General features: G+C 41.9%; 1 protein-coding gene across 1 annotated transcript in view; it reads right to left on the bottom strand.

The window, feature by feature from the left end:
- Positions 1–8,310: 8,310 nt before the first annotated feature.
- Slc15a5 (solute carrier family 15 member 5) overlaps positions 8,311–13,920 on the bottom strand; it is an 81,002-nt gene continuing 75,392 nt past the window's right edge. Inside the window, exons 8-9 of the mRNA XM_021165677.1 lie at positions 12,078–12,186; positions 8,311–9,188 (exon numbers count right to left, since the gene is read on the bottom strand). Of these exons, the coding sequence (XP_021021336.1) occupies positions 9,041–9,188; positions 12,078–12,186 (257 nt within the window). The 3' untranslated portion in view covers positions 8,311–9,040. The remainder of the gene's footprint in view (positions 9,189–12,077; positions 12,187–13,920) is intronic.

A 13,920-nucleotide genomic window follows, 5' to 3' on the forward strand; every position in this document is an offset into this window, starting at 1 on the left:
TCTTTCTTTCTTTCTTTCTTTCTTTCTTTCTTTCTTTCTTTCTTTCTTTCTCTCATTCTTTCTCTCTTTTCTTTGTGGTTTTATTTCATCTTTTTTTTATTTTTTGAATTTTTCATACATGCATAAAATGTGTTTTAACAACTGCATCTCCTATTCCTCCCTCTTCTCTTCCTTCTCTGCCCCTCTGCCATTTTTCTCTCTAAATTTCGTGCGTCCTTTTTCTAAACACACTGAGCCTACTCAGTGCTGCCAATATGTGGCTGAGAACAGGGTCATCTATTGGAGCATAGAAGCCTCTCAGGGACCTCATCCCTGAAGAAAACGCCACTCTTCCTCCCCCACAGAGCCATCATTACCAATAGTTCCTTAGTTGAGGGTGGGATTTGATGATCTCTTGCCCATTCGTGCTAAGATTTTGCCTGGCTTGGTCTTATATCGGTCTTTTGTATGATGTCACAGCACTGTGAGTTCGTGCAGCTGCACCTGCTCCATTGGGTCAAGAAAAGTTTTTCCGTTTCTCCACTGCTTCTGATTCTTCTATTTCAGCTCCCCCTCTCGCAGTGATCCTTGAAGCTTGTGAGCACAGGGTGTGATACAGTGTTATTTAACAGCAAGTGCTCTGCAGTCACTTGCTTTCTGGATGCTGACCAGTTGTGGGTCTCTGTATTAATCCTCATATACTGCAAAAAGAAGCCTCCCTAACAGGGACTGGGGGCAGTGCTCATCTTTGAAAAGAACAAATCATTAGAGGTGAATTTCAAATGGTGTTTATTTAGCAGAGTGGTAGCAGCAGTTTTTCTTCCAAGGTCTATGATCTCTGCAGCTGTAGGTTCTTGGCCCTGTTCACACTGTCAGACTTGAGATTCATCATGTGGAGTAGGCCTTAAATACACGCAGAAAGTGATTACTCCTGTAACATCTGTGCCACTATTGCCACAGTGGCACATCTTGCCAGGCCATGCATTTTTGTGCGTGTCTGATTTCTTGGGATTAGCTCTTGACATTAGATCTTCCAGATAGATGCTAAAATTGAATTATGGAGAAGAACTTGTTTTGAACAACAACAACAAAAAAACTGCATATGTTACTAGCACAGTGATACCATTTGTAGCACTGTAAAGTCAATTTTATTTGGCTAGGACATTGCTTACCCGCTAAAGTGCTGGCCACACAAGCTTGTGGTGTCTTTCTCAGTATTCTCCATCTTGATTTTTGAGACAGTGTCACTCACTGAACCTGGCATTCACTGACTGGTTAAACTGGCCAGTTTACTTTAAAAAGTAAACTGGACCTCAGTTTACTTTTTAAAACTGTTGTGCAGGAGGACAGATGAGTTTAACAACTGCTGTTCATTAAAGAAGGAAACGTGTTAGGTCTGTGAATGCTCTCATTGTTTTAATGAAGAATTCATGGAAGCATTCAATAGACAATCAAGACCTCACTTGATTCATTGCGTCATGTGAATGATGTCTTATGGTGAGTGTCTGTGGGATGCTTAACTCCATCCATAATCTAATTATCTGTGGGAAGGCAGGGAAGACCTGTTAATTGTGCATCTGGAGACAATGCAAACTCCATGGGGCTAGGAAATGCTATGATGAACCTACGGAGACTTTGTGTTCTGATAAATGAGGTTTCTGCATCTTTATTTCTTCCAGCCTGAGGATTGGTTGCATTTCTGATACCGAGGCGATTGTTATTAGTGGATGAACTTCTGTTAGGATTAGCATAAATGGGAAAAGCAGGTACTTTTAGTTCTGCTGATTTAATAAGCAAAATAATAATTGATGCATACCCACAAATTACTTGGGAGCAGAGATGATTTCCAGTAAACATTTGCTGGCTGGTGGAGAAGGAAAATAACTACTGGCTAATTTGCATTGAATAGCCTAGTGTCTGGGGGTCTTTGGTGCATACTAGTATGTCTTCCAAGGCCCCAAATAATGTAGAATCTCTCCCTCCTGTTTTGCAGATGTGGAGACTGCATCTCTGTGATAATAAATAGTTCATCAAAGGTTGCTCAGAGCCTACCAGCTGGGGACTTAGTTTACACCCAGTCTTGTCTGAGTCTTAAGCCGAGGTCAGTTTTGATGTCTCAGCACATGTTAGGGGTCTGTGAAAAAGATCAGTGCTTCTCCTCTGAAGGTAGAAGGCTCTGAGTATGTGTCTCGTGATGTACTATACATGTAACAAAGCTTTTCACAATCCCTTTAGAAATCAAACTAAATTTAAAAAAAGTAAGTCAACCAGACTGTTGACTCTTTTCTTCTTCCTGATGACTTTTGGACATACTGTTTTCACTGGGTTACACTGATTTCTGGAAGTGTTTGAAGTTTACCAGGTAAATACTTGGTGTTTAACTGTGGAAAAAAATCCTTAGATTTAGATTTCTTCATTTATAAAATTAAAAAAAAAACCCAAACTTGTTCAGATGTTCCTTAACATTCTCTTGAAATATACATTCTTAATGACTGAAGGTTTTCTATAAACAAAGCTTTGGATTTATAACTGTTGGGGCATAGGGCATCGCTTGCTTTCCTAGGGACACATCCGATTCATTGTGTGAAATCCCTCTCCTGTAACGCTCAGCTCTTTACCCTCCTGTGTTTTATCTAGTTAGGCAGCTCTGGCATCACTCAGTCTCCTAAGGCAGGAGCCTGGAGACGCCCCTTGACTTCCCTCGCTGTGTCACCCACACATTCGAGCAGTGCTGCCTCATGAGTTAAGTGTGCCCTCTTTCAGTGCTCACCCCGTGAGACGTGGCTGTCCTTGGGAAAGTGACAACGTCTTTGTGTCTCAAGGTTTCAGGTACATAATCAGTGGTTAAGAACCATTCCAAGGTGAGAGAGTTATTGTAAAAGTTGTAATGAACAATTTCGCTTGTTTGCTTTTCAACTCTGAATTCCTAGCCTGTGTCTCTCCTTGTCTCCACGCTAGGCATCATCACCGTTAACCAGGTCCTTGGTGGCCCAGGCTTACATTGCCAGTGATTATCTAACTAGGCTCTCTAACGGCTGCCTAGTTTCTATCCGAGTCTCCATCACATTTCTGACCAAGTGATTGCTTTGAAACAGAAGTGTCTCCTACTACTCTGGTCTGGAGAGCTGTTGTGATCTGGGCTTAGTGTATGAGCTGCCATGTTCACAGGAAGCCTGTGACCTCTGCTTCCCACCTGTGTGTTCTGATCTTGCTGCTTCCTAAGTTTACCTGGAATGTGTCTGCCCCCACCCCTTTGCTCATCTAGGTCAGGGGTGCTGCGCCAACTATTGGCTTTTTTGGGCCACACTGGGTGATGAGGAATCATCTCTTGCCACACACCACTCTAGCAGATACTTAACCTGAAACCTAAAATCCCTTAGCAGTGGTTTTATTCCGATGAATAAAATTTAAAATCTTGCTACTTCAGGAAGAGAAAGTTTGTTGCCTTTCTTTGAATTGAGATGGAAGCCCATGACTACCCCAAGCAGAATACAGTGTAGGAATGTTGTGTGGCCTTAGGGCACAAGCAAACTGGGTTTTCTATCTGGTATATTTCTTTCTTGAGATGGTTGTAGATCCCAGGTCATAAGCTCTCACAAAACTTGAAATTGTACATATTGTGTATAGGGACAAGATGAAGAGACACTGGCAGAGTGTCCTAGTGACATCCAGTGTCAACTGTTGGCTGAGATTCATTCATTTGGTCTATCTGCTATCTATCTATCTATCTATCTATCTATCTATCTATCTATCTATCTATCTATCTATCCATCTATCTACCTATCTACATCATCTATATATCATCAGCATCTATTAATCTAATATCTATCATCTATATATCATCATCTATGTATAATCTATGTATGTATTTATCATCTATCATTTACTATATATCTATTATCTACCTATAATTATCTACCTATAATCTATCATCTATCTATCTATCTATCTATCTATCTATCTATCTATCTATCTATCTACATCAGCTATGTATCATCTAGCATCTATTTATCTAATATCTATCATCTATATATCATCATCTATGTATAATCTATATATGTGTTGATCATTTATCATCTACTATATATCTATTATCTACCCATAATCTATCATCTATCTATCTATCTATCTATCTATCTATCTATCTATCTACTTACCTACCTATTATCTATTTATCTACCTGCTTACCTACTAACATTTATCTATTATCTACCTATCTTCATGTTTCTCCGTTACTATCTCTAACTCTATATATGCCCACAATCCTCTCTGCCTTAAGGGACCACATATCTTCTGTGGTCTCAAGGTCACATGTGCAGCCTGAAGGCACTACAGTGGACATTTTGTCTCTGCTCATGAAGAAGAGAGACTGTGGGAAACTATCCCTTGATAAATTCATTAAGGTGAAGATAAACCTATTATTTAGCATGAATTAGAAGAGGAAGCTTGATGAAGAGAATCCCTTTGAATTTTTCCACCGGCTTGTGAACTTCCTGGCCAGTTAAACCCCAAATGTCTTTGTTCTTCTAAACCTTGCCTCTGCGTTGCATATGGCAATCTGGGCCAGCCTTCTGGGATGTGACTCTGGTTTCAAGAATAATGTTAAAGCTTCTAGCACTCGCTGTCATTGTGGAAGCAGACTGTTGTTGGAGTGTTATTATTAATGAGAATTACTGCTGGACAGCTTGAACTGGAAGATAATTTATTCCCCGCGAACTTCTAATTGCGGCAAAGTGGTTCATTCACTGCCACGGCACTTGTTCCTGCCTCTCATGGCAGTGAAATCAGGCAGAGCCCAGGCTGCGGGCGAAACAAAAGGCTGGTTTCTGGAGACACCGTGAATTGGGTCAAGAAGGTTTAATTAATGTAAGAGACGCTTGAGGAATGAAGCAAAGCCATCTGGTGTGCACAGGGAACTACCATAAATTCATAACAATCAAGGTACCTACTATGTGCAGGGCATACTACCAAAACTGAAATGCCTGCTTCTGAGTGATCATTCCCTGCCCTCAAGTTTGAAGCCTGTCTTGTCCTCTCTGGCATTTCAGGTAGAGATGTGCTTCCCTGGTGTCTTAAATTCAGGTGTCTTCCTATTCTTTGCTTCATTTTACTATGGATCCTGCTTGGGACATGAAACTGTCATGATGATATGTTTGTTCCTTTTGTTCTCTATTGGATGGTAAAAGGTAGCCTTGCTTTAGCCAAATCCTTGCCTCCCATGGACTCCATTACAGAATTGTTGCCTTGCCTTTCGCTTAAGTGCCATTAAATGGGTTCCTGATTTGCTGTTACCATGGTAATAGACGCTTGTCATAGGCTGTGGACTCACTGCTGTGTTTATGTAAGTTTGGCCACTTGTGGCTTCGTAAGCCTGAGAACAGCCTGAGTTCCATTCGAGAGATGGAATAGCAGCCAAGAGGTGGGTTCCAATGAGGCAGTGATGGCTGCTAGATGTGGATTGGTGGCTGGAGGCTCAGCAATTGCGAACGTACTGCTCCCAGAGAGTGGGTTAGTTCCTTGTACCCAGGGAAGACAGCTCACAGTCTCTTGTTGGAAGACTTCCCTGAGACTATCTAAAAGCCTTGGGTCACTCTGATTGCTAAGTAAGCAAACATACTAAGAAATGGGACAGCACTGTGCAAGTCTCACCAGAATCTTCACAATTACCCATCATTCAAAGTGCCTTTCTTTAAGGCTGTTCAGAACCAGCGTAGTACAAACATCCAGATGGTTTTAATGACAGAGCTGAAAGGACACTTCTGAGTGAGATCCCTGCTCCCACTGTGGTCCAAAGAATCTTTCAGTGGGGTGCACCTGACTATAGGGTCCACATGAGGGCAGTGTAAGGATCCATAGTATGTTCTGACAGAGGAAAATGTTTTGTCACAGTCTCTGTCCCTGATGTGATTCTTCTTCTCCTTCTTGTTCGCTTTTGACAGTGGAGAGTGCTTCATCCACGTGGGCTGAGCTAATGTTGGTGACATCAAGTGTTGTTTGTGAAGGCAGCCCCTGCCACCCTTAAGAACAACAGTATAGTTGTCTGTGGAAATGACTGTTTCTGAAACTCTGCTCAAAACTTGTTTTTATTTATTCATTTATATGTGTATGTATGTATGTATGTATGTATGTATGTATGTATGTATGTATATGTGATATTTGTTTGTGTGTGTATCTGTGTGGTGTGCATGTACACTTGTGTACTCTGTTAAATAATAAAAATACTTTAAAAGTTAATGCGGGTGGTATACGCTTGTGTTTGTGTCTGCGCATGCCTGTGCGCACAGAGCAAGAGGAGGAGGATGCTGGATGTCTTGTCTTATCATTCTCCCAGGTATTCCCTTGAGACAGAGTCTCTCACTGAAACTGAAACTTACCTAGTCAGCTATGCTGGCAGGACAAGCAGGGAACACCTTGATCTGCTTGTCTCTGCCCATCAACGCTGAGCATGTGTGGTCAGGCCAAACATTTTTCTTTTGGGTTCTGGGAGTCATACTCATGTTCTCACAGTATATGTTCTTACCTATTGATCATTCTCCAGAGCTCTACAAAGTGCTGGGAATTCCAGGTTGGTAAGGATGGGATGAATGCCAGAATTCAGAGTATCAGAGTGGGGATACTACAGACAAGGAAGTCAGCCGAGTAGAGAGATATAATAAGGGGAAATGGCCAAAGAGCCTGGGAGAAAAATCTACCCTCTTCCAGATCCTAGATATTTTTTTTCTCCAGATACCGCAGTTCTTGTTTTCCTGTTAAGAAATAAGGCACTATGTTGGGAAAACTTTATTGTTAAACTTGTATAATGAAAACACATTTAAAGATTGTTTGTGTATAGGCACAATGCCTGACTTAGGGCTGCACTGAATTCTTCTCAGGGAAAAAGAAAGAGAAAGAGATGTCTCTGTCATTAGCCAACAGAAAGCTGGGGTCAGACCTGTGGGCTCGTGGGTCACAGAAACCATTTTCCAAGCCCTCCATTCAAGTTTCAGTCTTGAACAGAAATCCAGCGTGGTGGTGGTGGTGGGGTGCTTCTTAGGGAAGACGACTGGCTTCTGTCTGCTGCCTTTCAGCCACTTTGTGAGCTGGAGAGAGTGAGCAGCTGGGAGAGGCCCTCAGAGAAAGTGGCTGGAGCCTATGCTAGGCTGCAGGGACACAGAACTTCGCTGCCAGTGAGCACATTATGAGAGAAATACAGTACGGAACGCAGCGGGTTTCAGCAAACAAGGCATCCCTTTAAGTTAATTGGTGTTATAGAGAAGCTGAAACGCTCCGCTTATTTACAAAGCTCCAGATTTATGTAAAGCAAAACCAATTACACTTAATGCCTAAACTACTCCAGGTGCTCAGAGATAATGTCGCCAGGCACTAGAGAAGAAACTGCCGTGTGAATGCACCCTGTTCCCAACCGAAAGCGTCTGTAGTTACTGCAATTTAGCTAATCACAAGTGTCAACGCCAACCTGCGAGTTCTCAGCTCTTCTGCCGCTTGCTTTGGGTCAATTTTATAATTTCTGCAGTTCTTTCATCGCAAAGGAAGAGCGAGAGTGTAATGAACACCTTTTTTTCCTCCCCATTACAATGTAGAAATTAAGGAGATGAAGGGACATTTGGGGAAGGGCCAAAGTCGTCCAGGTCCTTTTCTAACAGCCAGAGCACGCTGTGGCTTTTCATTTACAGCAAGATGAGGCGTTTGGAACTTTCTTGATCTTTGGGATGTTCATTATGAGACCAATGCGCTAGATACTGCATTAATGAGGCTCCTTTGGGGTGTTCATTAAGCCCAAAACTGCAAGCTTGGCATTTAACCTTTCACAGCAAGGAAAGTTGTAAGAGCAGCAGGCTCAGCCCCACTGTTTTGCCAGGGAATTGTGCAAAACAAGGAATTGGAAAAAGTTGTGGGGAAGAATTTCTGCCTGTAGAGCTGACTTTTTAAACTTGTCCTCCAAACAAAGGAACAAATAGCAAGTAGCTGGAATAAGAAAAACGCCTGGTATTTGACTGCTGTTAGAGCATTTAAAAATGCACATTGTAACCCAATCAAGTTACAATTGGCTACATTTCTTACTCCATGGCTCTAAATATTGGATAGATCAGCAAGAGAGGCGCTCAATCACAGTCTCCTGAAATGAACAGTTAAAAAAAAATGCTCTTGCCCAATTTAGCATGGTTCTGGAGAGGAAGTCAAGGAAGGGTGCCGGGAGAACCTTTAAAGTCTGGGCAGCAATATGGAAGAACTTAGGTTAGCTTCAACAAGACATGCAGTTTGAGGAGAAGAAAGAGTCACCTAAAACAGGAGGCTCAAAACCAAACTTTGTCACATACTGAGACAAATTGTGATAAAGGGACAGACAGGACATTAACTTTATTCAATAATAATAATAATAATAATAATAATTGTATGGCCTAGAGGCATCGGCCTGTAATTCCAGTTCTTTGATCATCCTCTGCTACATAGTTAAGTTTGAGGGCAGCCTGGGCTATATCTTGTCCCAAGCCTAATAAGACCAAATAAAACCAAACCAAACTACCTATATTTTAGTAACATTGCTTTTAAATTCCAAAGAAAGTCTCTTAATCAAGATATATTTTAGTAGAATGCCAAGGTCAAATATAGCAGAATTCTATACACATTTATTATCTAAACATTATATTACTTATGGTTTATAATACCAAGAGTGCAATAAAGCCTTGGTGAATATACAGAAAGAAGAAGTAGAAGCATATTGTTTCTTAGCTTCTAATGACATTAAAATTATAAATAAATCTTTCATACCACCTTCAACTGCTGAACCACTGTAATGATTATACAATATGATTGACACACTAACATGGAAAATAATTGTTTCTGGTCACAGAGTAATCACCAAGACTTTAAAATCACTTTATTAGTTCAAGAGCATAATATAACATTAGAAGTCATAATAGTTTATTGGAAGGATCATAATTATTCATTGTAAATAAAGTACACTCTTTTTTATGTTGACTTTCCCAGTGAAACGTATGAAGTATTCGATTGAAGAAGAAAATAGTGGATAACGGGTCTCACCAGAGAATCAAATCCAGTTTCAGAGGGCTGTCTCCCAAAGATCAATACTTGAAGACGCTTCCTGTGTACTGCCATAAAACTTCAGAGACTTCTCAGTGAGGAGAAGGGTTTCTTCACAATTATTTCCACGGATGCGCTGGGCATTAAAATGATTTAGATTACAATATCTGAGAGAGAAAGAAAGAAAGCTTTCCTTAGGAGCAGATGTAGATGACTTGATAAATCACGGGCTTCCCTCCCTTGCTTGCCTACCTTTTATGATGGGATCGTAGATACTGGCACCGCAGAGATGATTATTTAAGAGGCTCACCAGGGCAGTCTTTGTACAAGGACAGGAGAGTGCTACTTAGGGCATAGTAAGGCTCCCATAAGGCCCTTTAGATGGTGCTCTCTTATTAAGACAAGGTCGTGCCATGTGGCCCAAGCTCTCTCAGGACTCGCTATGTAGTCTAGGCTTGTTTGAACTGGGGGGATTCTCTGGTTTTAGCCTCTTAATTGCTGGGCTTGTAGGATAAGCACACACCATCACAGCCAGCAGGATGGTGCTCTCCTATGAACACCAATGAGTCTCTTCTGTACTGTCAGTGATAGAAATCCTGAAATAGTATTGGCTGTGGATCCCATGTCTGCTTGGACCCTAAAAGCTTATCAGATGTGCTATCAATAGTACTGTCCCATGATGTTGGTGCTGAGATCATTGTTAAAGAGAGAGTACATGGCCACATTTTAAAAATATCTACTCATTAAAAAATGTCTACTCCAATATCTTCTCAGACCATGCTACCCTGAGAGGGAGGGATTATTCCAGTTTTACAGACTAGAAAGCTAAAGTTCAAGTGTAAATCAATGTCCTTATGGCTTACAAAGGACTCAGACAGTATTAGACTTTTTTCAAACCAAACCTGCTCTGGTGCTTAGTCCCTTGACTTTGCTTGCTCTCACCTCTGCCGTGGTCATTTTTATTCTTGACCACTTCCTTTCTACCCACCCTAAGCTCTCGATCAATAACCGCAGATCTTCGACTATTTTAGATTGGACACTGATCTCGAATCCCTTTGTACTGATGAAGTTCCCTGGTTCAGTTTGTCTCTTTGGTGCCTGGAATGGTGCTTAACAGGTTGGCTGGCTGCATGCATGCATAAGGAGCTGATGAATTTGGATTCCAAGTAAGACTCACTTGAACTCAATCATACTTATAGTACACTAGACCTAATCTCCACATACGTATTAAGAGAAGAATAAAGCAGAAGAGAGTGGGTGTGTAAGGCCAAATTGGTAGGCACCTTTAGTATTGCTAGGATTCTTGTGTATTTACTCAACTTCAAGCAACTGTGTGACACAGTAAGAGATGAAGACACCAAAGCCTAGCTAGGTTAAGGGGTGTGCTTGTGTTTATACTGTCTACTTATACATGACGGAACAGAACTCGCCAGCTTGGACTCTGAAGATAGCCTTTGTGAAGGACATAGGCTAATTCTTACAGAAAGATTATAACGTAAAAACCTGAGAGCTTATAGCAAGGCGGTGGTGCTGCACACATTTAATTCCAGCACTTGGGAAGCAGAGGCAGGCAGATCTCTGTGAGTTCGAGGCCAGCCTGATCAGAGTGAGTTCCAGGACAGCCACAGCCACAAACAGAAAACAAAACAAAACAAAGCAAAGCAAAGCAAAGCAAAGCAAAGCAAAGCAAAGCAAAGCAAAGCAAAGCAAAGCAAAGCAAAGCAAAGCAAAGCAANAAAAAAAAAAAAAAAAGAGAGAGACAGACAGACTGTACAGTGGCTGTGGGGAAAAGAGTCAGGGGCTGGAGGGAAAAGAGCACACGTCTTCAACTTCTGTTTTCATGGCTGAATCTGTTTGGTACAAAGCTGAGGAAATCCCTGTTGGACATCCTGTAAGACTCTGATTTTCTAGTTTCATTCACAATCTAAGGGCCTGGCATTTAGAGAGATTACAGACTGGGAGAGAGGCAGAACTTGTATGCTGCTAAGGGTAAGAAAGACTCATATTGAAGGGGCTATTTGAGTTTTAGGTCTGGTACTTATCCAACCCTACTTTCTAAGATTCAGTATTTCCCATAATGGTGCAGCAGCTCATAGATATCAGGGCCATAGCACACGTTGAGGTTTGACTCAGCAAGCTTTGGGTTTACCACACCCATCTGTCACCTGGATGCTGACCCAAAAGACAGAAGCATACAAGACTGGTTTGAGCAAGGGAGAGGTGGAAGCGAGTGGGTCGATCTGTGGGTAAATGCATTGGGTAAATGGAGGCAGGCGAGGGCAATAAAACCAATTCCTGTGATGTAGCTCGCACAGAGAGTTGATCTTTCAGAGTTCCATCCCTTAAAGCCAGCTGTTGATACACTGTTGTGATTGACATGCACAAAGACTGTAACAGTTAGACAGTTTGCTCTCCGCATATAGCTAGTGTAGGTCAGAAAGAGAGAAGAGAAAGGCCAGGCGATCACGGATGGAAGGGCAGGCAGATGCTACTCAAGCATCCGACTCATGGAGCTTCTTTGGCAAGCAGGCATTGAGTGAATGAAAACAGTTTCCATGGTCAGAGTCTTTTGCATCGGCAAATTGTAAGACATGTGAGATGCTGCACAAGGAAGATGCCATTGCATTATCTTGACAATTTAGGTCAGTGTCCAAGGGATTGTCATCTGTTGACCTTGAAATGGCCACTGCTGATGTAAAGGATTGAATGGAACCCAAATCTCTTTGGGTCATTAAAGTCTTAGCCGTTTGTTTAATGATACCTGTTGTGAATGGAACTGACTTACCCTGTAACTCTAAGGTAGTATTATAATAGACAAAGAATTCCACCTTGGCATCAGAGCATGCTTTAGGATGGAATAAAGCACTCATTTGGTGTGAGAATCGGTGGAAAAGGGAAGTCTAAGGCGAAGTTTTTGTTCAGAATAATCCATTACATTTCTGCAGGATGCTAGTTCGTCTCGTCATGGCGAACGGGATTGTGTTTGCTCACTCACGAGTGAGTCTCAGACCTGTATTTCACAGAGTCAGAAGTCGTTCCTCTTCCCACCCACTTACCTCGATGAAGCCCTCCAGAGTCCCAGGATGTTCAGCAGCATCAAGGATGCCAGCACGAAGAAGAAGCTCTCTAGGTTGCCTTTGTCTAAGGTGTTTGGAAACCAATGGCCTGTTTGGAGCAAAGGTGCGATTGTCACTCAGCTGCAGAGTCGCAAGTTTCTGTGAATATTTTGTTATCCCGCAGGTCTTAGAGCATTGTACGCCTTGGTAATGTTACCAGTGTGAGAAAGCTCATTATCATTGGGGAATTAATGGAAAAATGCTGAGCAACACACCCCAACACGGCAGGCTTAAAAAGTAACAAAACCTTCCCCTGGGTTGGAAGGGTAATCTTGATCGTGGCAGTTTCACCTCATCTGTTCTGGTCTCGTTTATTCTTGTGGCTCTGTGTTTAGTTCTGTGCCTACCACATGGAGTAAACACTTATTGACGACTGAACGCTGTTTTCTATGACATTGTCTTCTGCATAATCTAATTGTGAGACCTGTGTACACGAAGCCTATTACCCCCATTTTAACAAACGGAGTGAATCCAGGGATCTCATAAGATCCAGTCACCGAACCTGTTGGAAAGATGACACTAATTTTTTGATCGATGCAGAAATCTCTTTGAACCTGATGAATAATTATCACAATAAGACAAATACCCAATAGAGTCTTTATTACCTTATATTGCCAATCTGAGTATTTATGGTGGTACTCGGGATTCTAGGTAATTAATTTGCTACTAGGTTTTGACTTTGTTTGTAGTCTTTGCTATTTTCTTCCTCTTTCTATCTCCAAGTCAATCTATTCACTGTATGCCCTTTGCATGTGTGTTTACTTGCGTCATTCATGTGTGTTGAGTATAAACATATGCATGCAGAGCACCCGTGATATGGTCATGGGACAACCTTGAGGGTCAGTCTTTAGGTCCCTTCCAGCCTTATTTAAAAGAGGATCATATTGGCCTGGAACTCTGCCATGTGGGCTAGCCTAGCCCAAGAGCTTCTAAGGAGTCTGCTTGTCTCACCCTGTCATCTCACTGTTTCTGGGATAATTGGCATGCACTGCCACCATGTCTGCCTTCTGGTATGAGTCCTAGAACCCTGAACTTTAAGTCCTCACAGTTCCAGGGCAAGCATTTCACCAGCTGAACCATCTACCCAGCCCTCCTCAATGGATTTTGACACATTGCTACTCAACATACTATATAAATACAACATACATGTTATGTACATGTTATATACATGTTATAAATGTTACACCCAATTTTACCAGGTGATTCTCTAAAACCAGGAATAAAGTCTAGTATGGTAGAATTAAAGGGAAATCTATTTTTTGCAGGAAAATCTAAGCAACCACAGTTCTGACTGGCTAGAGAAGCTGATACTGTTTGGAGTCAGAGAATAGGAGCCCAGCCTCGCTGAAGGTTGGAATGCCAGGGTGTGGGCATTTCTTTGACCCCTTAGGGACATGGCATCTAAGGTGTTAGTGAGGACAGTCTGGGATTCCAGCAATCGATCTCTGTGCTGAAAACCTTGATGATCAGCACTGGGCTCTGCACATAGTATAGGATGCTTCTGGAACTAGAAGGTATCTCTTGGCCTTCTCCTGGTGAGTATATGCTTTCAAGTCAGATTTGAATCAAGCTTTCTGCTTTAGGCTGACATCCTAGATAAGGCAGCTAGGAAAGGTATCTCTCTCTCTCTCTCTCTCTCTCTCTCTCTCTCTCTCCTTTTCTTCCTCTCCCTCTCTCTTACTCTCCTCTCTCTTCTTTTTCCTCTCTTCCTCTCCCTCTCTTTCTCTCACTCCTTTCTAACAGAGACTCTCTTACAAAAAATATTCTGGTTGGTTTTTTTTTT

The sequence above is a fragment of the Mus caroli genome, chromosome 6, assembly GCF_900094665.2.
Source record: "Mus caroli chromosome 6, CAROLI_EIJ_v1.1, whole genome shotgun sequence".
NCBI lineage: Eukaryota > Metazoa > Chordata > Mammalia > Rodentia > Muridae > Mus > Mus caroli.